This window comes from Corvus kubaryi, unplaced genomic scaffold (genome assembly GCF_017639235.1).
Source record: "Corvus kubaryi isolate FWS band 111438036 unplaced genomic scaffold, C.kubaryi_AGA036_p1.0 37395, whole genome shotgun sequence".
In the NCBI taxonomy this organism is placed as follows: Eukaryota; Metazoa; Chordata; class Aves; order Passeriformes; family Corvidae; genus Corvus; species Corvus kubaryi.
Genome location: NW_024581134.1, coordinates 5,981,472 through 6,007,440, shown reverse-complemented (window position 1 = coordinate 6,007,440; position 25,969 = coordinate 5,981,472). Strand labels below are relative to the sequence as shown.

The following is a 25,969-nucleotide window of genomic DNA, read 5'->3' as shown; positions in this document are numbered from 1 at the left end:
GCAGCAGACCAAACGTAGAACATGGGCTTTTGTGGCTGCATCATTTGCAGGCCACAACATTTCTAAAAGAGTAATAATGATGTTCTTTATGTACTCGAGATTTCATCCCAGGGTGCTGTTAGAAATCTCAGCCTCCCTGAGCTCTGGTTACTGTCCAGCAGATAAAGCTGTGAGACTTAGACAAGCAGCCCTACAGACACTTGGACTTTGCTGCTCTCAGATTCTCCTTGCAGAGTGGCAAGATTTGTTTTCCTGAGGGAATTTAGGAATGTCAGCTCTGGCTTTTTAATCAGCATTTGCAGACAAAAGAAAACAAGAAGCATTGTCAACTTAAGCTGCTGGATTTTAAAGCAAACTCTAATCTCCTTCTATCTCTAGTTCATGGATCAGTTGAAATTAATGATTGGGCTCAAGATGTCAAGTGAAAATGCAAAGTCTGGAACTGTTTCTATCCTAATCTTTATTTAGGGCTGGCTGCAAAATCATAACCTGCTCTCAGTCCACGTCTTTGATGTGGACTTTTCCCTAGTCCACATCTGCACACCAAGCAGAAAGTTCACACTCGAGTGGTTGAAACAAGTGGCAGCTCCTGTTTCCCCTGGGGCTCAGCCCTGTTTATTTAGGGTGACACCTCCGTGGCTCTGTTACAGCATCATCTGCTGCAGGTTTAGAAGCACCACAGAAAGTCACAGCTCCAGAAGCACCAGGAATGCCCCAGTTTCCCCAGATTATTCAGGAAGAGGCTTTAGCATCAGCATCTAGAGACACACTCGGGGGGACAGGCTCTCCACTGGGAGCAAGGGAATGGAATGCTGATAAATCCAAGGGGCACTGCAGGAACAAACTGGGTATCATTCCCAAAGGTCCTGACAGAGTTTAACAGATGGCCTTTAGTACTGAACACAAATACAAATTAAAATCCAGTCACTAAAATTAATCTCTATTTTAATCTGTTTCTAAAAAACATTTTATCTGGCTTCTTTTAGCCCCTTTCTTAATGGAAGTGTTTGCTTGGCACTGTCCCCTTCTGAGTTTAGACTCTCCCAAATCGCTGCAGGGGCTGCCACCCGTGCAGCAGCCTCTGCCTGGGTGTGACATAGATCACAAACTGCTTTTTCAATCGGTGGCACGGGCTCAAAATCAGTCATTTTCTCTGAGAGGGTTTTTCATCCAGCTCATCCAGGCATGCCTGTGGTTTGGCACTGCTCACATCTGCAGCTCAAACGATAAATATTTAATTAAGGATTTGTGTCACTGATTGAATTCTCTCATATAAAAGTTTTACAGATCATTGAGAGCCACGGGATGGAAGTTATTTGTTGTTGCCACAGGGTGTGTTTTGGCTCCCATTTACAGCTGCTGTTCTCACTGGGTCCCACAGACTGAGCACCCTCTAAAAAATGGAAAAATACTGATTAGGAAAATGCAGAGTTTAGTTTGGGTCCTTGCGGGGTCAGAAGCTGAGTGAAGGACAATAGGCTGCCTGCAGAAAGGCTGGCAGCCTGGATCTGCTTTGGTGATACACAGGGAGATCAGGACTTGAGGGAATATTAATTTCCATCTGGGGCTGAGTTTGCAATGAGCTTTAAATTATTCAAATGGGGTCAGTGCACCTCGTGTCAGGTAGTGCCAGCAGCACATCCTGAAATCACTTCTGGTACAGAATGTCGGTGTCTCCTGGAATTTCAATGTGCACTGTTCCAAAAGCAATCAGAGATAATTATGTAAACAAGCAGGGCCTGGTAGTAACATCAGCATCTCATTATCCCACTCAAATTAAACCAAGATCAAAAGAGGGCTCCCATATCCAATGCATGCCACATCTTTGAGCGTTTTGGAGGAGATTTCCCCTAAGGAGAACATCATGTGTAGGCCTTACACCATATGTTCCAGCCTACACTTCTCCCAAGCTGTCTCAGCATTCCAAACCCAAGTTGTTAGACTTATCCCATAGTCTGGATAAAGACAGTGCTGGGTGGAAGTGGGAAAGGGAGAGTTCCTTGCTTTTATGATCTGAGCTGCCTCCAGCTGGTAGGAGGCAAAATATAAACTACCAAAAGATCCTGCAATCCAAAATGAATCATAGAATCGTGGAAAGTTAAGGAGTTGGAATGGACCTTGAAGATCATCTAGTCCAAATCTCTTCTGCCGTGGGCACTAAATGAGGTTGCTCAAGGCTTTATCCAATGTGGTTTTGCCAGTGTTGGGGCATCCACAACCTCCCTGGGCAACTCGTGCCAGGGCCTCGCCACCCCACAGTAAAATATTTCATGCTAATATTTAACTGAAGTGTCCCTTCTTCCAGTTTGTCCCATTACTCCTTGTCCTATCACTGTTACTCTTTGCCTTCCCTGTATTTGCTCTCACCAACACCCTGCAGTTGATCTGATCTGTAATGTCACCAAAGAGAGAGACCTCAGCTTGCGAGATCAAGTGGAATCTCCATCTGTGAGATGAGCAGTTAATTACCAGGTTATTCTGAGCACAGTGACAGGCCAAAGGCAAGACTGGGAAAGAAAATCCAGGTATAAAGTAGAAATGATGGTACTGCCTATCTCCAGCTTCCACAGCTCCAGGGAACACTGTCAGTCCTGTGCTCTGGGACGTGCACATCCAGGGAATTCAGATGTGCCGTGGATAAGCATCCCTGGGCTCTGGATGGCCTGGAGCCCATTTGTGCTGAGATGCCCTCTCAGGCAGTGCTGGGATCTCGGCTCCCAGGTTCACAGAGTAGAATAATTCTGGAAGCAGCCACATTTTGGCCCCCTCTTTACTGCTTTTTCCAAAAGATTTCTGCTGTTCTTGTTGTGCCCCCAAGTGCACAGCACATGATGGTGTTCCCAAATGGGGGGAAAAATTGCAGGAAATAAGCAGGAATGTTACAGACAGTAAATCATACACAGATTCCTCGAGGGCTGGATACAGATTCCTTTCAATCCCCTACGTTAAAACTTGATTAAATTGTTTCCAAATTCATCATCCAGCCTCTGGGATGACAAAATGTCCAAGACAAGGGTTGTGCTGCACAGGAAGCCTTTGCTTAGGAGGGAGGGAGGGAGGGAAGTTAGAAGTTTTAGTTTTATCCACAGTAGGTTCAGTAACATTTCAAACTTCAGCTCAGACTTCTCCTGAATTTTACCTGTGAGCTCTGCATTACTCAGATGCCAGAGCACTCTCCCAAACTTTTGTGGGAGTTAACACAAAGCTCCCAGCCCTTCACAGCCTTCAATCTCTGCAAAACAATTCCAGTTGCCACGATCTGTCCTCCCAGGGTTCAGCCAACACTTGAGTGGCACTCAAGGTAAACAGCATTGAACGCACAGTCAGGAAAGAAAACAAGGCTGAAAAGCTGGAAGGTCACTGTCAAGGGAGTTTTCCCTGTAGGAATGGATAATGCATATTCAGTAGTTGGTTGCAATTCCACACCTGGGGTTGAACCGAGGTTCTGATGGTCCTTGGCAGGAGTGCCCACAGCCTCCTCTGCACTTGCTCACAGGGGTTCAAAGGCAATGAAGGATGAGCAGGAATTACTCACTCCCTGTGTATCCCCTTAGTGCAGGATACTGGCAGGGTAACAGTTTGGAAAGCACCAAGTAACCCATTGAATGAGCTGGAACTTTTCTACCACTGACCAAGAGATACTTTAAAGTCTTAAACTAATAAAGTTCATTTCTCCTCTGCCCTGTTTTACCTTGGAGTGGTCCTGATTGTATCCCAAATGCAGAGGAGACAGCGTGACTGAAATCTCTAAAGACACAGTGAGTCTGTAACAGGTTTCCAAACAAAAAATGTGAATGTGAGTGACTGCAACTCCTTCTTCTCTCGAGCTCCTGTTACTGCCAGACTCTGGGAAACCTCGAATGCTCAGCAGAGATCACCAGTTCCCTAGGCTGGGGAACAGGGACTGTGCCCTGCTGAAGCCCTCTCATTTCTCCCACCAGGTGCCTCTCCGTACCCTGGAGTGCAGATAGATGAGGATTTCTGCCGGCGGCTCAAGGAAGGGACTCGGATGAGATCTCCAGAGTATTCCACTCCTGAAGTGTAAGAGCTGCTGGCTTGTGTTGGGAGCTGATACATCTCACAAAAGAGATTGTGTTTAAGTGGGGAGGGGGAAGGAGACCACAGCTGTGTATTTTATTTTCAGTAAAGCTGTGGTTGGGTATATTTTGGGTGTCTGACAGCACAGACTAATGCTAAGGACAGCCCAAGCCAGCCTGACCTTTGCCAACAAGAAGATGATCAGATGCCCCATGTCAGTGGTAGTTCATGGAGCTCAGACTTCAGATTCTGTGACAGAAACCCAGTATCCATAACCAGGACTTACGTCAGCAATATCAGCAGGGCCCAGCAGCCAGACTCTGAGTTAGGTGAAAACCAAAAGCCTGCAGGCTCAGCTGAGGCAGCAATATGGAAGCAAAAAGCATCCCACATGGAAACTAAAAGAGAATTTCAGCATGTGGAGATCTGAACTGGTCTTAATCCAAAGACTGACCAAACCAAGCAGCAGTGGAATGAAACAGTTTGGAAGAGAAGCTCCTGTCCTTTCCCATCCCTAATCCCTGGGGTTTTTTTTCTCCAGCTACCAGACAATGCTGGATTGCTGGCATGGAGTCCCCACGGAGAGGCCAACTTTCACCGAGCTTGTGGAGCGCCTGGGGGATCTTCTTCAGGCCAACGTGCAGCAGGTACAGCAGGGCCAGCCTGTCTTTAATAAATGCAGTGGACACGTGTGAGCATGTGCAGGGGTGAAGGTTATTGAGCACTAATGAGAGATTTTACTTCCTACCAGAGCTCACAAGGAAAATGCCTGCTGGGATGAGTAATGACAGTGTTAACTACTCAAATGTTAATTTTACTTCTGATTTTCTCCACCTCCTTTGTCTCTCATTTTCCAAGTTTATGTTCACCAGTGCTCTTAGGAGCTTTACAGTTATGCAGCTTAAAGCACAGAAATTCTATCTTATCATTATTAATTTCATAATAGTTAAACCAGTTGTTTTCTTCTTCAGTAAGAACAACCAGACCAGTTATGCAATTGTCAATTTAATTGAAGAAGAAATTAAACACTCTCCTCCAGCTCCTTCCTGTTTGTAAACAAATTTAGTGGAGCTCAGTTGAAGAGGGCCCAGTCTGCAATATGAAGAGCTTGTGAGTTTGATTCTATAACCAAAGTAAATTAAGGAGACATAAAAATCATGATAAGGGAATAGGGCACTTAACTGCTTCTCAAAATTAAAAACAAACAAAAAAAAAGAAGCACAGGGAAATTTGGACAAATAGTTTCAGGAGCTAAAGGCAGAGTCATTCCTGAGGATTGCTGCAGGGGGATAATGACAATGCAGAGCTCATTACCATGTGCAGCATCAATTCCTGGGAAGGACAAGAAATTAAATCCTTTCAGGCTCCCATTTTAAGGTCTGGCTCTTCCCAAGCCCCTGAAGTTGAACAAAACCAAGCAGTCTGTACATGGGCAATTGCTTCTGACCAGGACTGGAAGATCTGAGGCCATGTTCAGCCACCCCACATCACAGGGTTCCCAAAGTGCCCCAGTTTCCTACCAAAGCCTCCTGCACAGTAATTCTTGGATGAAGTGTGAATTCTGACTTCCATGACTTCTACAGGGTGTGAGGAACATCATAATCACCTTGAACAAGCATCACAGAGTTAAGTTGAAACGCAGTCTAGTCCTTGCTTGGCACAAAGCTCTGTAGGATACAATAACCTCTCACATTTCAGATGCAGCACAAAATGAACTTCAGCAGCTCTGTGCTCTTTTCTGTTACTCATTTCATAGGATGGCAAAGACTATATTCCACTGAATATCACCTTGTGTCCAGACGGAGAATCCAACTGCAAAACCTGCCCTGTGGAAGAAAACCTGAACAACGGAGTGAATCGCTGGAGTGCAGTGGAAACTGGGTGAGAAAAACAGATACAGGGGTGGGGCAGCAAGAAACATTTCACTGTCTGGTGGCCTCTCTTAATATGGCTGGTGAAAGAATCAGACAAATTTATCATGGTGTTGGTTAAGATACAAGAGGTGAAAAAAGAGCTGTGGTCCAGGAAACTGGGCTGTGTGAGGATGTAACTGAGCTACAGCTGGTGCAGCATCTGCCTGGGTTTTATGCTGACCCCTCAACTTCCCTGCTTTCAGCAACAACAGCAAGAAGAGACCCCTGAGTGTGAAGACATTTGATGAGGTGCCGGTGGAAAAGGAGAAAGTGATGCATGAGGTAAGTGAGGTGACTGCATCCTTCCCCAGCAGGTTCACAGATCACTCGTCACCAGTGCCAGAAACACTCATTAGAGCTTTTGAAATCTGTTTGGTAGCAGAGAGCTTTAAATCAGACAGGAGATTTGGTCCTGGCATTTCACACCTGGGGCTGTGTGACAACAACGAAGGACCTGCATTTCTCTTAACAAATAATTTAAAGATAAGCTCACGTGTGATTGCCCTGGCTTTGATCAGGCTAAAGGGCTTTATATTACATATTTCAAGATATTTTTGCACCACAAGAAAGTGGCAGCTCATTGAAATGAAGCTCTTTGAGGGAAATGTGTCCAGAACACCTTCTGGCTGGCTGACAGTCACTCACTTGGTGGGGGTGAAGGTGTTCAGTTCTGGGTAGACAAGACCAAGATTCAAGCTCCTGGTCTTGATTCACACAAATTACTTTAACCTTGGATTTTCCTCACTGCAAGTGAATTTATTTATTGGTAGTTTAATGCCATTGCAGGGTGGGAGAGTGTTAAAGGGTTTAATTTCCCTCCAGGGGAAAACAAAGGTTTGTTTTGTTACAGAATGAAGGCTCTGCATGTTGGCTTCCACTGAAATTATGGGTTGGGTTTTCTTATTTAAAAAAATCTGCAAGAATCTCCTGAATTCCCTCGGTGGTTCAGGCAGCCCCTCGCTGCAGCTCCATGTGCTGTCCCCACCTGCTGCCTCAATGGCACCTTCTGTGCCCCTAAGGAGGGACCTTTGCAATGCACAAATGCTCCAGGGGGATCAAAATTTAGGGAAGAAGCCTGAATCCCTCAGGAATCCTCCTGACACAGGAGGAGAAGCCTCAGGTGGTGAGGAGAAGCTGAAAGAAAGGCTCCAGCTGAGAGTCCCTCTTGGACAGAGCCATTCCTCAGAGCAGCTCCCTTGGGAAAGCTCAAGTCTCCAGCTCCAGCTTGTCCTGGAAATACTTCATGTCCTTGACAAACACAGCCTCATTTCTCATTTGTTCTCTGCTGAGCACAAACTGAGGCCCATTATTGCCTCGCATTTTGCCAGATGGAATTTCTGCCTCTTTATCAGTGCATCTCCGGGATTAGAAGGCTTAGAAGTTTCCCTGGTTCCTGCATCTTCCCTCTTGCAGGATAAAATCTGTCCCTGTGAATCACACAAAGACGTTTGCTAGATCAATCCAGTCTCAGTAAGAGATTATTGCTGCCAGCACGAGCATTACCTGCCTAAGTGCTCCCTGTTCGTGGCATTTTCAAATAAGCCTTTACATGAGGGGGGAAAAGTTTCCCAAAAGGGTGATAATACCTCAAGAAATCAGAAATAAACGTGATGTTTCAACAAGGATCTTTTAAAGCAAAATCAGTGTGTGATCTGCTTTTGGACAAAGTAAGTGCACTTGGGTTATTGAAGTTTTTCTTAATTATCCACCCTGAATAGTCATTAGGTCATTATTTCAAAGAGCTGCCTGGAGCTCTCCAAGTGCTCCACCACACCTTCCTGCCATTGTGCAATTATCTGCCATCTCTGTGGAGATTCTTTTACCAGAGAGGTGTAAGCAAAATGCAGAGCAGCCCTCAGATAAACTGTTCCTAGACCGAGTGTTTAAAAAGGAAACAGTCAAGGTAAATTCCAGAGACAAGCTGGGTTTTACTGAGGGTTTGACAGACCTCATTAATTCAGGATTTTGCTTTATACTTTATAAACTCGTTTATAAACTGACCTTATTAACAACTGATAGATGACCAGAGCATGTATGAAAAGGCTTTTGCTTGTTATTTATTGTTTGATGAGATTATTTCTTATATCTTGATCAGTTTGACTGGTAAAATAAGACTAAGTAGAGTTTCATTTCTATGTTGGCTTTTGCTGTCTTGGTTCTGACAAATGCATAGATGTGTAGCTTTCCAGCATTACAAAATATTTCAAATGCAAAGAAAGCCCCAGACCATTTAATATTAGTAAATTACTTCAAATGAGGACAGTGATGTCTGTGTATGTGTATAAACTCAGCACAAAGTTTAACTGCAGCCTCAAGACTCAGCTTGAAGTGCAGCACAAGCACAACCCCAACTTTAATCAAGACAGTTTTGTTGGACAGCTCATTAAAAAATCCATACAGGCCAGGGCCATCTGTCTTTGCAAAGCACTTGCATTTACAAAATGCTGCTGAACTTCCACTTCCTTCAAACCCCAGTGTTTCCATTTGTGTATTTCCAGCAGGTATTCAGGGAGCTTTTCCTCGGAGGAGCCCAGCCAGAATTATTGGATATATTCTTTATGAATCTCAGTCTATTCATATCTCAGCTATCCTACGAACATGGTGCCCATATGTCACGCTTAATATCAGTTTCAAATTTGAAAATGTCAAATTATTTTTTGATATGTTCATTTTAAGGGTGCTCTTTGGAAATGCAGATCCAAAACCTTAGTGCCATAAAAACAAGGGAAACATTCCCAGGCTCCAGAGCAGCATTATCAGGAACACTTGGATAAAAATTGGTAACACAGGCCTTGATAAGAGCATATCCTGAAGGATTGAGAGCTCCTACACCAGTCCCAGCACAGGTTCCAGATATCCCTGATGTTCCCTCCCTTTTGCTCCTCAGGAGTCAGACAGTGGGATGGTGCTGACGTCGGATGAGATTAAAAGCCCCAAGAGGTTGGAAATCCGTTCCTGGCCCTATGGGATCATGGCTCTGGCGTGAGTACTTTGGGGGATTTCTTTTTCAGACAGTTCTTCCATTCAGAGGAATGCTTTTGAAATTTGCAATTTTGTTTCTGATGCCAAAAGGAAACCTCTGGATATCCAGGCAAGCTGAGAGGAGAGGAACTCTGAATTTCAGCCCCATAACCAGAAGAGCTTGGCTAATGTGTTTTAAGATCAAGGGGCGGCAGATTCTGCAAATAGAGAGTGATAGGAGGAGAAAATGAGACTATACAGGTCTAGTTTAGCTGTTTGTTCACTGCCTCCCCAGTGTTCTCTCTTAGTGATGGAGTGAAGTTTGAAGAACTTGATTTATTAACCCAAAAGCTGACTGTAATCATACCAGTGTGTATATTTAACTCAGACAGAAGGAATGGCACCTTTGCAGCTGGGATGTGAGTAGAGTTGAAAGGCTTGTGCATAGTAAAGAGCAGCCCAAGCTCTGCAAAGCAGTGCCTGTACCAGAACCCTGCCTGCTACATTTGCTTTATCATCACTCTGAGACAGTCCTGCAGAGAATTCCCTAAATCCCACCACCTCCATGATCCTGGGGTTGTATTGTTCACACCTGGTTTACAAACAGAGGCTGGGATGGGGTTTGCTGGTTTTTTATCCATTCATAGTACAATACAGAAGATTAAAAGCAGATTTTTAGCTTTTTGCTCACAGTTCTTTGTATTTCAGTAACAACCACACAGGCAGAGAGGTGACCCAGTAGTGAAAAAGGCCTTCTCCACTTTCCTAACAACAGTAACCCCTTTCACAGATTCAGATGTCAACATGCAGAATTTCAAAGAATAGCTGCCCAAAATATTAAAAAAGAAATTATTCTGTAGCAACAAATTCCTTGTCTATTCAGTTAATTAAGCTAATTACTGACTTGCCTAGGGTTTCCTCAGAAGTCTGCTGAGATTTGCATGAGTTTTCTCTACACTGACGAACTCCATGACCTTTCCCAGCAGAGCAGCTGCTTGTTCTACAGCAAGGCAGCCTTTTTCTGCATTCAAGAGAAATGAGGGATGAGAGGAAGCCTGGTGCCCTTCTGGATATTGTGGGAGAGCTCCCAGGAGAGGGCATGGTCAGAGTGTGGCAGTGTTTTGGAGGGGTTGACTCTCACTCAGAGAGAAAAGCAGGTGGAAGGGGTTTGCCTTGTCTTTTCAGGTCTCAAAAGCCACAATTTCCCTGAAGGCAGGGGAGGAGGAAAAGGGAGAAGGTTTCAGAAGGAAAGGTGGGCGACACTAAGAGGAGCACTGGAAAGCGATGGACTGTGCTGGATAGGGGTGAGGCCTCAGGAATGGTGCTGCCCAGCAGTATTTTCCTGGTAGGGCTGGACCTGGTGGGATTAGCAGAGATCCCAATCCAGTTCCATGTTTTTATCCCCTGCACACATCCAGAGCATTCCTGCCAGCACAATCCATTGCTATGGAGACCAAATGGCACCAGCTCTAAAAACAGGAGCTCAAATGGCAGGAGCTGCATTTCTGTGCTGCTTTACCTGGGCTGATTCACCTCTTTCCTGCATGATGTCACATTGACACAAATCCAACATGCACACTGCAGCCTCCCTGGTGGGATTTATCCCTCTGAGGATGTCTGTCACTCACCCCTGACAACTTTTCTCTATTGCACTTCTCCTGTTTGGATAAAGAGTTGGCAGAGGAAGGTTCCCTCTCTGCCCCTTCTAGGCTTTCTCCTGAAAATCTGAAAAGTCAGCATCCAGCCAGATGTAGAAACACAAAAGTTCCATAACAGCCTGTTCTTTAGAGACTTCCAGGAAAACCCTCTGAACTGCTATCAGGCCCACTGGGAATGAATGTGAGGCTCTGTGGGGGTCACTGAATCCCTGCCTGACCCCACCATCTGGGCTCTCCCCACTTCCAGTCAACACTTCCAGAGGGATTCCATCCAGCATGAGATTCCTGAGCCTTTCTGTGCCAGGCAGACCCTGACAGACCATCCCAGCAGAGCCTGCAGCAAGCTGTGCTCATTGTCTCCTGGTTCGCAGGCCCTGGCTCCCATGGCACCGACAGAGGTGTGGTTTTCCTTGGCCACATCCTTCCCTGAATGTTTGGAGTCCAGCTGAGGAAGCTTTTTTGTCAACTGCCTTTTTTTTGGAATCTTGCAGATCCTCACAGGCACAAAGAGCAGCTTTAACAGTGCAGGGCACCCCAAAGCCCTCTCGTTTGAGGACAGGACACCCCTGGGTGCTCCTGCACTGATAAGTGGACAAACAAGGCTCCAAGGCCTGTGGAATAATCTAGAGAGGTCAGAAGGGAGTGTGGGTTTAACAGGGAAGATGAAGTCACCCTTGTTAATTGTGTATCTCTCTCTATCAAAAACATTTACCCTGGATCCTTTTCAAAGTCTTTCTTTTCTAAAACAAAACTGTTCAAAGGCTTACCGTGTTTTCTAAACCAGGGTGGCTGCATTTATTATTTTTGCCAAAATCTCACTGTTTATTTATCCTGCATTCATTCCTCTGTTGAGTTTAAAATTTGCCAACAGCACACACCATGGAGTGTCAGTGTCAAGAGTTTAGTGAGGATGAATCTGATACTCTGGGCCTGGGCTCACTGTTAGGCTGGACTGAGCAGGTCTGAGCACTCCCTGCTGCTAAAATAGAGCAGGAAAGTTCTGAGCATTTTCTCCTGCTGAAGTAGAAAGTCACAGCAGCAGCTGCAGTGAGAGATGGAAAGATAGACTGGGATAACAACACTGGAATCAGCATTCAGGGAAGCACAGGGAGCACAGAGGGATTTAATGATGGGATGACTCTGGTGTCAGGTTCCATCTCACAGTATTATCAGGCTACTGCCAAGCACTGCTTTAAAATTCTCCCAGAGACTCTATAATCAAGTTATTGTTTAAGATGACAAAAGGTTTGATATCTGCTCAGTTGTCCTCCCCTAGCCCTTCCCCTTCTCCCCCCAAATCCAATTATCCTCTGTTGCTCAGAAAGCCCTGATCTGGTTCTGGCCCAGGCCCACAAGATCAGCTGAGGCTCAGCTGATCCGCTCTGGGCTCTGGATGCTGCATCCACATCCCATCACTGAGGGCTCTGCCTTTGCCAAAGCCAAGCTGGGCCTAAGGCAAGTCAGGAATACTGAAATGCTGGATTTTGCTCGGAACAGAAGGCAGACATGTCCAAACACAAAGTGCACAAAAGAAATACAGCCAGGATTGGGCTGGAATCCTTTTGCACCTTCTCAGAGAAATGAGGCATGGAAACATGTTTGCTCCAGGGCAGAATGGAGTTCAGAAGATAATAAATACATTTATTGTTGTGTCATGCAGCACCTTGCACTATGACCTGATCTGAGCTCTCCAAACTAGAATTTGGAATGAGTAGCTACTCAGGAGTTATGTAAACCACTTTTTTTTCAAGGATTTTTTTCAAGGATTAGGCTCTGTGCTTACAGTAGCAAGGACTAGAAGGGAACTGTGAGAGGCAGTGGATTTGACTGCAGTGTTTTCCATCCCACTGCTTTTGGACAGGCACAGCTGAGCAGCCTGGTCACAAATGTGAGGGGACCTGAGGGTGGCTTTGGCTTGGGCAAACTTTGTTACCTGCAATTTGTGTTTAAAAGTGGTTCCAAACAATGAACCCCTGAGCCCAACCCCTCGAGTTCTCCTTGCCAGCAGACTGCTGATGCACTGGGACTGCCAGAGGGGAACCCAGGACGAAATTCCTACTGCACAGCACTCAGTTTAAAATGTATTAAAGCAAACTGTGAATCAGTCATTGCTACCAGAAGGAAAAAAATAACCCTTTTATTTCTTTAATTGCAGAAAAATTAAAATAAAAAAAAATAACCACTCTTACTCTGAGCCTCATTAAACACCTTTGAAAGCTCCTACAAAGCCCTGAAGCTCCTACATGTTATTAGGAGATGTAGTCATGAGACAAACTGCCCTACTTGGCAGCAATCAGCCCAATTTCTCATCTTTCCCTAAACACAGCTTCTGAACACGGCCAGGTTTCCTACATGGACAGAAAAGTCTATTAGTTTTTCCCACTCAGGGCAAAATACTTGGGTTTCTAATTGCAGAGCAGTAGGAGCTGCTCTGGAGTGAGTGCTGCACTTGGGGCTGGAATCCCTCCCTGCTCAGGGTGGTTTTCCTGCAGCCATCCCTCTTTCTCCACACTCCTCTTCAAGTCATTGACACCAAAATTGAGATTAACAGAAACTGGCTCCCTCTCACATAAAATAAACAGCTCAACTAATGGTTTCCCAGCTCTTTGATGATTTCAGTATTTTTCTACCTCAAAAATCTCTGGTTTGTGCAGTAGGAGGAAAAAGCCTCAGTAGGTCACTCAGGGCTTCAAGCTACTGCAGGATTTCCTCTGTGGTATCTTCTAAACAACTTTGGCACCTTCAGAAAACTAAAAAGTTTGTGGAAGATTACTTAATATTCAGGCTGGGTCCCTAGACAGGACACCTTGTGCAAGGACAAATGAGTTCTCAGGGTGGTCACTGCAAAATGTGACAATTTGGGGTCCGTGGGCAGCTGAATTCCAGCTGAATGTTGTGGAATTCCCACCTCAATCCTCAGTGCTGTGCTGTGGTGGCAGCACTGACAAGGGAGCCTGGGCTGGGACTGTCCCAGCTCGGAGCAGATTTATCCCCACTGAGCATCTCTGATGGGCTCCCACAGCACTGGGGGGTCAGGCAGAGGCAAAGCAGTGAGGAAACACCTCGTGGGCAACACAGTGCCAGCCCAGGAGAGGCACTGAACCCAGGAATGCCAGCTTTTAATGAAATGGTTTAATTATATAAGCATTAGTAACTTGTGGAGCTGCAGAACTGTGATTAATCAAATCTAACCCCTCCAGTCAGAGAGTGTTTATTGGGGGGCTCAGGGAGAAGGTCTCTGCCTTACACAGGGCAGTCCAAGTGGCCTGGGCCATAAAGGGGCTTTTGGTGTGCCCTGGAGCCCCAAGCACCATGTCCCAGGCAAGGCTGAGCTCTGAGGGGCTGGGGCAGCTTCTGAGATGCCAAGGGCAGGTGAAAAAGGGGTGCTGCAGCCTCATCCCCTGGAGCAGCATCTGCACATGCAGAGCAGAGCCAATGTCAGTGGCAGAACCATGAAAGGGAAAAATGCAAAGCCCCTTGGAGAGCTTTCATTAGGAAATGCCTTTCGATTAAAGGAATAGCACTGGAAGTTAATTGCATTTTGGTCTGCCATTAGATAGCAAATGACACAACTTCCTTCGGACCTAATTCATCAGCTTTCTGTGCTTGGAGCAGATAGGAGATGGCAGCATTTAGGAGTCCTTCAAAGCCCAGCCTGATTTCGGCAACAGGCGGAGTTATTCCCAGATATCCGATCTCCTGACCCACGGGGCAGGAACCCAACAGGAACACTTGCTGGGAGTCTGCAGGGGGCTGAAAATTTCCCGTTGTGTGGCCAAACCAAACCCTAATAACTCAGAGACATGCAGATTTGGGGCCAAGTTCAACAGATACTTTCAAGCTTCTCCCTGTCTGCAGTGACAACTTTAATACCTAGCAAATTGGAAGCTGGAGCATCCACGGAATTGTCTGACACGAGTCAATGGAAGTGAGCAACAAAAAGAGAATTCCATAAATAAACAGTGAGGCAAAGCTGTGGTTCCTTTGCTCATGTCAGGGAAGAGTTTGTCTGCAGATGAGCTGTGTGTGTAGAGAAGGGACAGCTGCCAAATGTCCAGGATACATAAGGAGTTTCCACTCATGTTTCTCTCTGGACAATGAGGAAAAGCTTAGTTGTGAAAGCAGAGGGCGCTACATTTTTTGTTGAAGTTCTCAGGGTTACTATTTATTTTAGGATTTCTGCTCTGCTGCTGCACAGGTTTGGTTCCAATGCCTTGTGCAGGTCTGAAAGCACAGGAACAGCAGCTTTGCTCTATAAACTGCAGAAATCATAGAACCCAATCTCATTCTAGACATGCAAGACATGGTGGCTTGGCTCTTAAAGCTCAGGTTCACTTCCCAAAGCTGGAGATGCAAACCTGCCATGGAAAGCCAGCCCAGCACACTAAAATCCCACCTAAAATCAGACAGCCCATGTCCCACTGCAGCTGAGCAGAGCTGCAGCTGTGTGTTATGGCTGAATTTGGCTGCACAAGAGCTTCGTGACTGATGTACAGAACATCACCACACATTCCCCCACAGCAGAGAACTGCAGGGGTAGATATTTCACAGATGGAGCCTACAGGCTGTTCCTGTGGCTGTGCAAAGAGCAGAAACCAGTGGCTACTCCAGCCAGTGCTCTGAACACCTGGGATCTTCCCAGAACCAGAAAAAATCCTGATTTTCTTTTTTTTTTTTTAATATAGTGACACTGGTTCTGTCAGCCAGTGACAATACCTGCAGCTTGTGGGAAACCTGACGCTTTTGACAGGTTCCAGATTCAGAGGCAAGGGAGCACAACTTGTAGAGTCCCAGCAGCAGAACCCAGCAGGGCAGATTTACCCTTTCCATCTGAAAGGAGCTGTGTGACCATCCAGCCTGCTCTCTGCTGTACCACCACAAAACAAGACACACACAGAGCTCCTGTCCTGGATCTGCTATTTTCCTATTCATGGCTTTGGCTCCCCTCCCTCCAGTTGCTGTGTCTGGCTCCTGGCTGTTGGTTTGTTCCCTGGAGCAGGAACTGGCTCTGCCTTCCTCCTAAAGCACCCCAGTGAGCCCATGAGCAGCTGCTGGGGGCTGCAGCAGTGCCAGTAAAATGAGTGTCATGAATTCTACAATTATTTGATGAACTGTTGACTATTCAGATTTGGTTTAGGGTCATTAAAACGTAACTTTATACTCCTTTAAACACACATGAAATACACACATGAAGTGCTTGGGCACTGCCTGGTTTTTAATTCTCCCAGGCACATTCAAGTTATTCTGACCTGACACTTGAGCAGTGCTGGGATAAGTCTGTGACTGAGGTTCCTTCCCAAGAGCTGCAGTTAAAGGCTCCTGAGCGAAGTGCAGCAGCTCAAAAGCCATTCTCACACTGGGATCCTGTTGAGAATCACCCCTCAATTATCCAGGCCTCTGCCAATGAATTGCTCAGATGGCAGAAACCAAGGTTGACAGAACATTATTTTTAAGGCAGCCTATGACAGAAGGAACCTTTTTAGTTCTCCACAACCCTTGTGCTGTTCCTCAAAGTCACCTTGTGATACAAATCTTCTCAGGGTTCTCCTGCTTTTAACCCTGAGACTGCTCCATGTGATGGAAGTTGCTCTGCCCCGTGCCTCCATCACCTGGAACAAGGGAAGACAGGAGATAAAAGCAACAGCAATGCTGCAACCACTGCCCTTCACCAGCCCCTGGCTCAGAAATGTTAAAGGGCTGGGGAGTATAAAAGGGATTTTGCCCTGCACTGCCTGAGCATGTTCAATGCACACTCTTGCTTTCAGTATCGGTTTAAATTAGAGTCTGTCAGAGATTATTCAGTATTTCATCCCTTATTATGCTTCAAGAAAAGTCATAGCCTTCAGTTCTGCTTTCAGAAAAGTCAAATTTTTACTGACCTGTGTCAGAACAATGAGGGAGGATATTACTGTATGTATAGGACAGGTGCCTTTACAAGTAAGAGATCTGTAGTGCACTGAAATGTGGTGAGCTGAAAGGACAGGGCAGCAGAGCTCCTGGAATTACTCCTAAATCCATTTTTAAAACATTGAGTTATTTAAAATATCTATCTCAGTTCCTTCATCCAGTCAGTAAAACGTCACTGTCTTGCACAGTGCTATAGAGGTAAATTGACATTTTTATATATTTACTTTTTAAAGACATAATTTTGCCCAATAATTATGGAGCCAGGGTGGATACATCCCAATGTTTGTTCCCAACAGGCGGAGAGCTGTGAGCAGGAGCAAGGAATCCATCCTATCTGACCACGAGACAGTCAAGTACCAGCCAGCAGTGCAGGTGGAAGAGGACACCATGGACTTCCCCCTGGAAGACTCTGTCCTGCTCCCTATGGATCCCAACCTGGAATGCCACAGCCCTCCTCCGGATTACAACTCCGTCATCCACTACTCGGCCCCCCCAGTGTAACCAGTGCCCCCAGCACAGGTTGCACCTCAGCCTTGCCAGGTTCTCCTGTGCCTCCGGGGAGCCTGGGTAAAACAGAAGGGAATTCTGCCAGGATAATGCTTCACTTGTTTCTTCTGGCACATCTCGGATGTGATTAGAAACAATTTAAGGGCATCTTCTCTCTTCTCTTTAAAGGCCTATTGCAAGATCTGCAGTGAATTAATGACATTCTGTCTGTCAGAGTCACAGTAGGAGCTGTAACCCTGAACTGCTGCCACTCCTTGCCCCTGGCTGGGGCTGCTCATTGGCGCTGGCAGATCCAGAGGTTCCTGCATTCGCACTTCACTCCATCAGGGTCATGCCAAGCTGGTTGGGAACACAAGATTCAAGCTCCTGGCCCTGCACACATCCTGCAGGGACTGGTTAGGATATTTTGAAATCCAAGATATTTTGGTTGCAATTTGGATTTAATAATTTCCACTGCCCAGAGGATACACTCCTAAAGATGGTATGGCCCAAAGCAAGCTGGGAGTACCTGTGTGCCTGCTCTGTTGGGCCAGCAGGACACACAGTGTGGTTAAATCTGATCCCCTGGGCTTCCCCCTTGTTCAAACAGCAGTTTATTCAGCAGACATGCAATAGGGAACCTTGCTGGAGATGCATCTGTGATGGTTGCAAGACAAAATCACTGCCTTAAATAAGAACCTTAACTTAAACAGAATTTCCCAGCTGACATGCACACGCTTGCTTAAATGTGCAGAAAACTCTCATTACCAGCACGAGAGTTACACAAAAACTCACACACACCCTTGAGGCACCAGCAGGGCAGCAGCATTTTTATGTTTCCTTTCTGCACACAGGCTATTTACTAAAGCAACACACAAAAAAAGCATTTCCTCTGGATTCTGTGGTGGGTGCCCAAGGGTTTGACCCTGGCGATACTGGCCCATGCTAAGCAAGCCCATGTGACACGCATTTATCTCTGACTGTCTTGCCAAGGTACATACTGGTATCACATTCAAATCCCTTCCTGGGGTCAGGGTAATTCAAAGCTTTTGTTGCAGCAGGACTGAACGGATCACAAATTCTCACATGTGAGAGATTCATGGGAAAGCTCTCCAGGCTGCAAGTAGAAAAAGCCAGGACGAGCAAGACGTTCATTGGCAGCGAGGGCTGTAACCTCCTGAGTTACAAACTGACCTATAAGTGGCTCCCTGTGCAGTTTCCTCCAAGCTCTGCACAGCCCTTCCCTTTCCTTCCTTGATTTGACTTCTTCAGCGGGAAAAGAATTTTTCTTCATGATTCAGACTAGAGGGGGATGAAATCCAACCCTTGCAAAATGATGATGTTACCTTGGCAAAGACAGCTGCACACCCTCGCAGCAGCGAAGGAAGCTTTTCTGGATGAGTGCTTGCAGTGGGCTACGCTGGAGGAATCACAAACAAGCCTCAGGTATTATCAAAGGGGAAAACAAATCTCCAAACCCCACACCACGTTAACTGTGAATGCTCAAGCATCTGAAGGATGGGTTCTGGGGAACTGCACTGCCTCCTTCTCCTTGACTTCAAAGTCACTTATTAATCACGTGCAGTCCCTCCAGAGCCCCCTGCTCATAGTGCACCTGTAGATAGGTGTGGGCTGTAGTTGCTTTATGGTCATTTTGCACTGCTTTGTATTTTAGTACCTATGTATTAAGTAGAGCTGGTCATAGAAGAGAAGAAACTACTGGGAAAGAATTCTGATGAGCCCCAGAAAGCTCATTGGATCCGTTTTTCATCAAACACTTACTAGTTACCTATAGTTCTGATCAAGTAATCAATCAGTTCTTGTGGAAATAAGTTATTGATGAGGCAAAGGAGAAGCAGGTGCAGACAGTGTGTGTGGCTCTGCTGTCGATGGCATCAGCTGGCTACTCAGTTGGCCTCAGTTTGTTACTGCACCTTGAGCTGGAGGGTGAGAAAAGGGCGCTGAAAAACCTTCACTTACGAACTTGGAAATGTAGGAACAAAACGTGCACGTGTGCTCTGTGCTTTGTGGAAGAATGGGGAACTCTGCTGGGTGAGCTGAGCACATGGCCTCCCCCTCTCTGAAGGACGAGCTGCAGGGGTTTCTCCGAGGAGCGCGTCTGGGGAGCAGAGCCCAGCGGACTGTGGGGAGCCAGGGCCCTTCTGGCTCTCAGTAACAAACATCAGCCTTTCTGTGCCACCTGAGGTGGTGAAACAGGGCACAGGCTCGAGATGTTTAAACCCCTGGTTGCACTGACAGCCCCCAAATCTGAGGGCTCCTCTGCAGTGGCAGAATCGAGAATGTCCTGCGCAGATCCGAGTGTCCAGCGATGGAAGGGACTGACTGATGTTTGGGCAGCTGTTTCCAATGTTTATTTTGAGTGGAAGATATTTTCCTCCTTATAGTAAATGTAACAAGCAAAAGTATTGCCTGAAAAGTATTATTGAACATATTTTCTATTTTATTTACTAATATTTTGTTTGTCCTTCTCTCGCCTCCCTTAATTTAATTATTGTTCTCTTCTTCCAACGATGTATATAGTGTACCCCCTAGCAACAAATATAGTGATTCATTTATATGGTCAAATTTGTAACATTTTAGTCTAAAGAGAAAGAGATACCCACATGTAACAGAGTTAAATATTGTACTAAACATTTCACTAATGCTTGCAGGCCAGGCTCCAGTTTACAGTGCCCCACTAGTGCCACGGCACAGCAGCTCTCTTGGCTGTGTCTCTCTGCCTCTCAATTACTCTCCTCGTTATTTAGTTTCAGTTAGGAAACAGGAATCTGGAAGAATTTGGCAGGTTTATCTCGTTCCTGGAAGTGTCACCATGTGCAGCTCATGTTAAAGGTGAGGGATTTCCACTGCCTGGGTTTTAATTGGAGGCTGGTGGATTGGCTAGAGGATCAGAAGGGGTAAACTGTTTAAATGATGTGATGTTTATTATTTTTTCAGACGTCTCAGGGATTCTTACTCAACTCCTGTCTGCCAGCTGCTTTCTCTAACCTGAGCTCAGTGGGATCTGTATTAACATGAACCTTCGTTTCCTTTGTTTGGTGCTCCCTCCTACTGGTTTTGTGCTCTTGGAAGCCCAGAGAATCGGGGCAGAGGAGCTCAGAGCTCTCCATGGAATTGTGTTGCCTCCTCTCCATCACCTCCCACTTAGGTGTCCAAGTGCCTTCACCTGCATGTCCAGGCTGGTGTTTGTAACAATCTCCTGTCTCCTATTTTCTCTGCTTTTCATCTGTTTCTTGATATTTGCCCTCCCAGTCCCTTTGGATTGCTTTGCTCTGCCTTTTCCTTAAGATCAGGTGTAGGATGGTTTGACTGCTGTTTAACCTGTGCTTGCAGGGGCTGAACTAGATAACCTAAAGCGTTTTTCACATTCAATACTCACTATATAGCCATGGAAAACTAGTTTATATTAGTTCGTCTGGAAGTCTCTTTGTGTCCTTCCCTGAAAAGGAGAAGCTTTTTAATCTACTGATTTTTCAATATTGGTGTCTGGAGCAAAATGAAGGCTGGTGACTGTGTGAATCTGATCTTTCCCAGCGTCCTTTCCTCAAACAATGAGGTTTCTGCAAGGTTCTCCCAAGTTATCCTCACAAGAAGGGGGTTCCAGGCAGGATGCTGAGCCCACAGTATCCTCTTGGGATATCAAGGAATTCAGATAAAACTCAAAGTCTGAGTAACGGTGTTAAACAAACCCCTGACTGCTGCAGGTGAACACATTTAGGGCTCCTGCAGACCCCAGCTGCTCTGCTTGACATCCACTGACACAAACCCTCTCTCCAGTCACCTGCTTGGCAAATGCCCAGGATAGCCCAGAATATCCAGGTGTTTCTCTCATTGGATTTGCTCTCCTGTACACTGCAGGTGTACTGGAACTGCCAGGCAAACACTTGTGATTTATCTCCTCACTGATCCTTCACATCCTGTCTCACTTTGCAGATTCCATCTGGCCTCTCCCAGCTCTGGGGATGTGGGCTGGGCTCCAGGATCCCTAAATCCCACCAGCACCAACTGGGCACACCAGGAGCGGTTTGCAAGCAAATAGCTACAGGGCAAGATAAGCGTTATCAGGTTTCCCTGAATGCAGGAGTTGCTCAGGATCAGTATCATACTCACAGATCAGCCTGGAGTTTTTTCTTATCATACAGTAAATAAAAACCACAAAAGGCAGCAATAATTCTTTTCTCCTTCCCTGAAAATGCAATGGCCAAATGCTGGGATCCATTTTCCTGGGTTTTTGCTACATCACAAAAGAACAGAAAGAATTTTGCCAAAGTCATGGCACCAGCACCATCTTGCACAAGTAAAATTCAGGGAGGAGTTTGGGATTTGACCCTCTCAGGAGTCAGGCAGTGTACAGGGGACTGTGGAAGTGTTGTGCCCAAGCACTGGGTGGTTTGTTTGACATTGTTATTTCCATATTTTGTGAATATAGAATGGGAAGCTTGGCCTGGGTCAGTTGGGACCACAAGGGTTACAGGGAGACCAGTGTGGGATGCACTGAGCAGCATCCTGTTCTCCTGGTAGTACTCCATTCATTTTTCCTTAGACCTTGAGTTGTCAAAGCAGCCACTGAAAACTGGGAAAAAACCAGTAACTTGGGACCTACAGAAATAAACTAAGGAAAACTGGGAAAAGCCAGGAACTTGGGACTTACAGAAATAAACCAACAGCCATGTTCAAACCACCAAGGAATGTTTGTCTGCCATGTTCCTGTCTGTCTGAAGAATGTATGCACTGAAAACAATGCTTTCTTATGTAGTCAAAAATTGTACTGTATCTATTAACCAAAAAAATAAAAAGATTCTATATTTATACAGCCCAGGGCTCCTTTGTGTCATCTCTTGGTTTGAAAAGCATTGTCCTTGGAGCAGAATAAAAATAAATAATGCAACAGTTTTGAGAGATTTTTACAAGGCATAGATCTCATCCAAATTTCTACAGGGGGTTCCAAAGTTAGGACAGAGGCTGCCACGCTCTCCCTGCTCAGAGGGAACTGCCCACTGTGTTTGCTTAAAAGATTCACAGACCTCCAAAAAAAATGGGCAATTTGCTGGAGAAATGCACCAAACCAGCTGCTGCCAAGAACAGCCCATGGAGCACAGACATTGTGTCTGGTTACTTCTCAAATATCTCAATAAATGGGACTGAGAGAAAAGAGAGAATCACAATTCTGCCTTCTAAGGACAGCCCATGGTCACCAAAGCGTGGAAGTACAGAAGTCTGTGAAGATAATCTGCAGAGCATGAGGGCATTTGGGACTTGTTCAGCCTCAAAATTCCAGAAATTATGTTGGATTTGGCTTGCCATACTATTCTAAAAAGAACACAATTAAATAAATACTACCCAATATGTTACTGAATTCTCTTTAGAATAAACTCTGCACTGTTGAAATACAGAATATTCCATGCTCTCCTTTTGTAGTGAAGGTTTAATATTCAGAATGCCAAAGGAAAAAATCTCCCAGCTCCATCCAAGTGCAGCAGACCTGCTGCCATTTTCCTCACCAGCTGGCTGGTTTTTCTGGAATACCATTTCCCATTCCCCTTTCCACTTTGCTGGCACAGCGGGTGACTACCAGCAGAAAAAAAAATAAGATTTTTATTTTACAGACTGACAAATACCAGTTTCTACTCATGGCTTAGGTATTAGGAAAGAGAAAAAAGAAATGTGTTAGAGTTTCAGAGCCATTCTTCCATTAGCAGCCTTAAAAGTTATTGGGCTGTGTATTTTGCCAGTCACATTAAAAACTATGAAGCACTCAAGTCACTTCAAACATTTTAGCTTCTCTTCATTCCCTGTTCCAAACAGTCCTAGAAATAAGTGTCTAAATTATACATGTCATTTGAAATGCAGCAATCTCCTTTCATCCCCATAATGAGCAGGAACATTCTTCTCTGTAAACTAAAGAATGTTTTAGTTCCTTGTATAAGGCATGAGTCACCGCCAGCTCTGGGCTGCGGAGCCGCCTTCCCGCCGAAGCAACGGATTAAAGAGGGGAAGCAAAATATACAAAATTAACTCTGATTTGCTTTTAGCACTAAATGTGAATTATTAATCACATCCAGCTTGAGTTCCACTTGTGGAAGGGACCCTTGTTATGGCAAGGCTCAGAAAGGAATTTGTGGAAAACGGACAACATTGGGAATGCAGAAATGGAAGCTTTGCTCTTAGGTCTCGGTCAGGAGATGTAATTTCTCCATCCCTTACTTTTGCTGGATGGGATGGAAAAGATTTTTGGTTTTATAGCAGCAGCACATAGAGAGGCCAGATCAGAAAATCTCAGCCTAAAGGATCGAAGTTTGGCGGCTTTGGGTGATAAGAATCCCAGGAGAAAATAAGGACTAGCAGGAGAAAGGATTAAGATAAACAGATTTGGTAGTGGTGACATTAGACAGCTGAGAAGGGAATCCAGCTGATTTCCAGTCAAGTCCTTTTTCCTTCCTCCCATACTCAGACTTCACTTGAGAGGGTTTATAAAGTGCAAAGGCTTAGAAAGAGTAGAAAATGCTGTTCATTCTCAGTGCTTTGGACACACAGAGGCCACAAGCAGTAGATGATAACGTTGTGGCAGAACCTTCCAGTATCCCACAGCTTCCAGAGGCTCCCAGAACACATTCTATGGCCAGTTTTGGTGGCACACAGAAAGTCCCTTGCTGCCTACACTGGGATGAGCTGGCTCTGTGTGGAGAGTGGGAGAAGCCCCACAAGGGCCATAAAATAACCATTCTTTTGTCAGCACAGTCAGTGATGAGTGGCAGTTGTTCCTACAGCCTGATGAGATTCATTAAAACTCTGAGAGGAGAAACTGCTCTCCCTAAACTCCTCCAGGGGCTCAGGAGCCAGAGCTCAGGGAATCACAGCTGTGGCAGCTCACTTCACCTCTCTGCAGGTGCACCGAGGCACAAAGTGAGACCTGTCTGTTCCTCTCATCTCTGCAGTCACTGAGGACTTTACTCCACATCTGCTCTGACCACAAGGGCAGAGTAACATGGTTTCTAAATACTCCTGGTCCAGATTTCCTCAAGGAGCCTTTCAGAGAGGGCTGTGGCTCCCAGGAAGTAACAGGACTGAAGCTGTCATAATATCAAATGCCAAATGTCAGGATAATGAAATAAATTAGGAGAGCCTCCCATATTCTTCCTAAGAGTTTGTCACTCATGATGCTCACCCTGAGTACGTGATCCACACAGAACCCCTGGGGCTGATTCCAGCCTCTTCTTCACTGAGCAGAAATAACACCCAGTAAAGAAGAAGTATTTCCTCTGAGCTTTAAAATGTTCACCTTCGGGATACAGAGATTATTCCTCAGAATGTGAGTTGACCACAGAGGAGATAAAGAGATGGAGTTATTCTGTCAGCTCTTCCAAGCCCTGTGAGCACGTGGAAGGAGCTTTGGTTGAAGTGAGAACCTAAAATACTCTGTGAAAAATGAGTAATGCTTGTAAACCCAGTGTAGGAAAGGGCAGGAATAGATGTCCACAGGGTGCTCTCTTGGCTAACTCCATGGTAAGGATACTACAGGATTAAGCCCATCTCTTGCATACTTTTAGGGCAAACTGCAGCTCCACAGGTGCTTTAGTCAGTTCAGTGATTTCACTCAGAGTGATCTGGCCCATCCAAACAAAGGCAAAAATACTCTTTCAAATATTAAGAGTGACATTAGGAACCTTATGACATTCACTGAGGACAAATCCTGCACTTGAGAAGGACTAAACCCTCTCTGTGACACATTTTGGGGCTTACTGCAGGGCCAGACCCTGCTCTGTGCAGGGGGGTTGAGTTCAGACCCCTTGAGGTCCCTTCCAGCCAAGCCTGAGTCGTTGTTTTATCCCAGCATGCAGTGAAATCACCAGGATAACCCCCAAGCCACACAGGCCCGGCCTTTCCAAACAGTAGAGATGGGGTTGGTGACTCACCTGGAGCCTCCCAGAGCTCTGGGAATAGTGGAAAGTGGAGTCTGCTAATAATGAATGACTTTTTTGTCTGCATCCAGACAAAAGATGATGTCACATAGCGAAGCAAAACGAAACAAATGACATTCTTCTTGTGTAAAAACAAGCCTGAGTTGGCTTTTCTAAGAAAACTCCCAGGCAATTTTATCTCACAGCTTCATAGAGACTTTTGTGCCTTTTGTTTTTCCCTCCTGCTCCTCTGCTTCGCTTGTCAGACAACAAACAGCACTCAGTGTTGTCTCATTGCAGAATTGATGCATTTATCACACCTAAATAGTGATATTAGACATTAGCTAATCATGTCCACTCTATTAATTGTGAACTGTCCATTTCCTGGATCTCTTTCAGGGACAAGATTCATAATGCCATGATCCTCTGGAAAGTCCAGTCTCCAAAATCACATCAAATTTCGGAAATCATTATAGAAAGTTTTTTAAAACCTGAGTCTTCTCCTTTGCAGATGAAGCAGGAATTTTTCTCTCTGATGTCATGTGGGGGAAAGAGGCCCAAGCACCTGTCAGTAACACAGTGATCCTTGTCTGAGTCAGACATGATGAGTGTTTCTCCTTTTACCACAGCTTTTTCTGCTCACAGTTGTTACTGTGAAAACTTTGTCATGTCTGCCTTTTCCCTCTTGTCTTTCTTTCTTCCCCTGTAACACTGTTAAACAAAAATTCAAACCTGACAGCAGGCAGGATCAAAGAGACCAGGAGCATAATGAAGTCCTTGTTTTGCCACTGAAGAAAACTCATCCCTGGAACTCCCACATGTAGGGCTGTGCCTTCTGCCCTTCCAGGATGAGCAATATTAGCATGACTTTTTAAAGCTAGGACTACACACTTAGTGATCCTCAGGGCCGACAGAACAAACCTGGCATCTCTGGACACTCATCTTGGAGCAGCAGTTGTTATTTTTAAACTGGACCATTGTCACAGTGAATTCCTCAAAATCCCAAAGGTTAATTTGTTTTTCATAACTTGCATTAAAAAAAACCCAAACCAAAACAAAAACAGAAAAAAAAAACCCCAAACCAACA

General features: G+C 45.4%; 1 protein-coding gene across 2 annotated transcripts in view; it reads left to right on the top strand.

The window, feature by feature from the left end:
- The window catches only part of LOC121670076 (vascular endothelial growth factor receptor kdr-like), a 120,762-nt gene extending 98,965 nt beyond the window's left edge, over nucleotides 1–21,797 (top strand). For both annotated transcript variants that reach the window (XM_042039827.1, XM_042039826.1), the window contains exons 25-30: nucleotides 3,942–4,041; nucleotides 4,580–4,685; nucleotides 5,795–5,919; nucleotides 6,155–6,233; nucleotides 8,839–8,933; nucleotides 16,774–21,797. In XM_042039827.1, the coding sequence (XP_041895761.1) occupies nucleotides 3,942–4,041; nucleotides 4,580–4,685; nucleotides 5,795–5,919; nucleotides 6,155–6,233; nucleotides 8,839–8,933; nucleotides 16,774–16,978 (710 nt within the window). In that variant the 3' untranslated portion in view covers nucleotides 16,979–21,797. The remainder of the gene's footprint in view (nucleotides 1–3,941; nucleotides 4,042–4,579; nucleotides 4,686–5,794; nucleotides 5,920–6,154; nucleotides 6,234–8,838; nucleotides 8,934–16,773) is intronic.
- The last annotated feature ends 4,172 nt before the right edge of the window (nucleotides 21,798–25,969 follow it).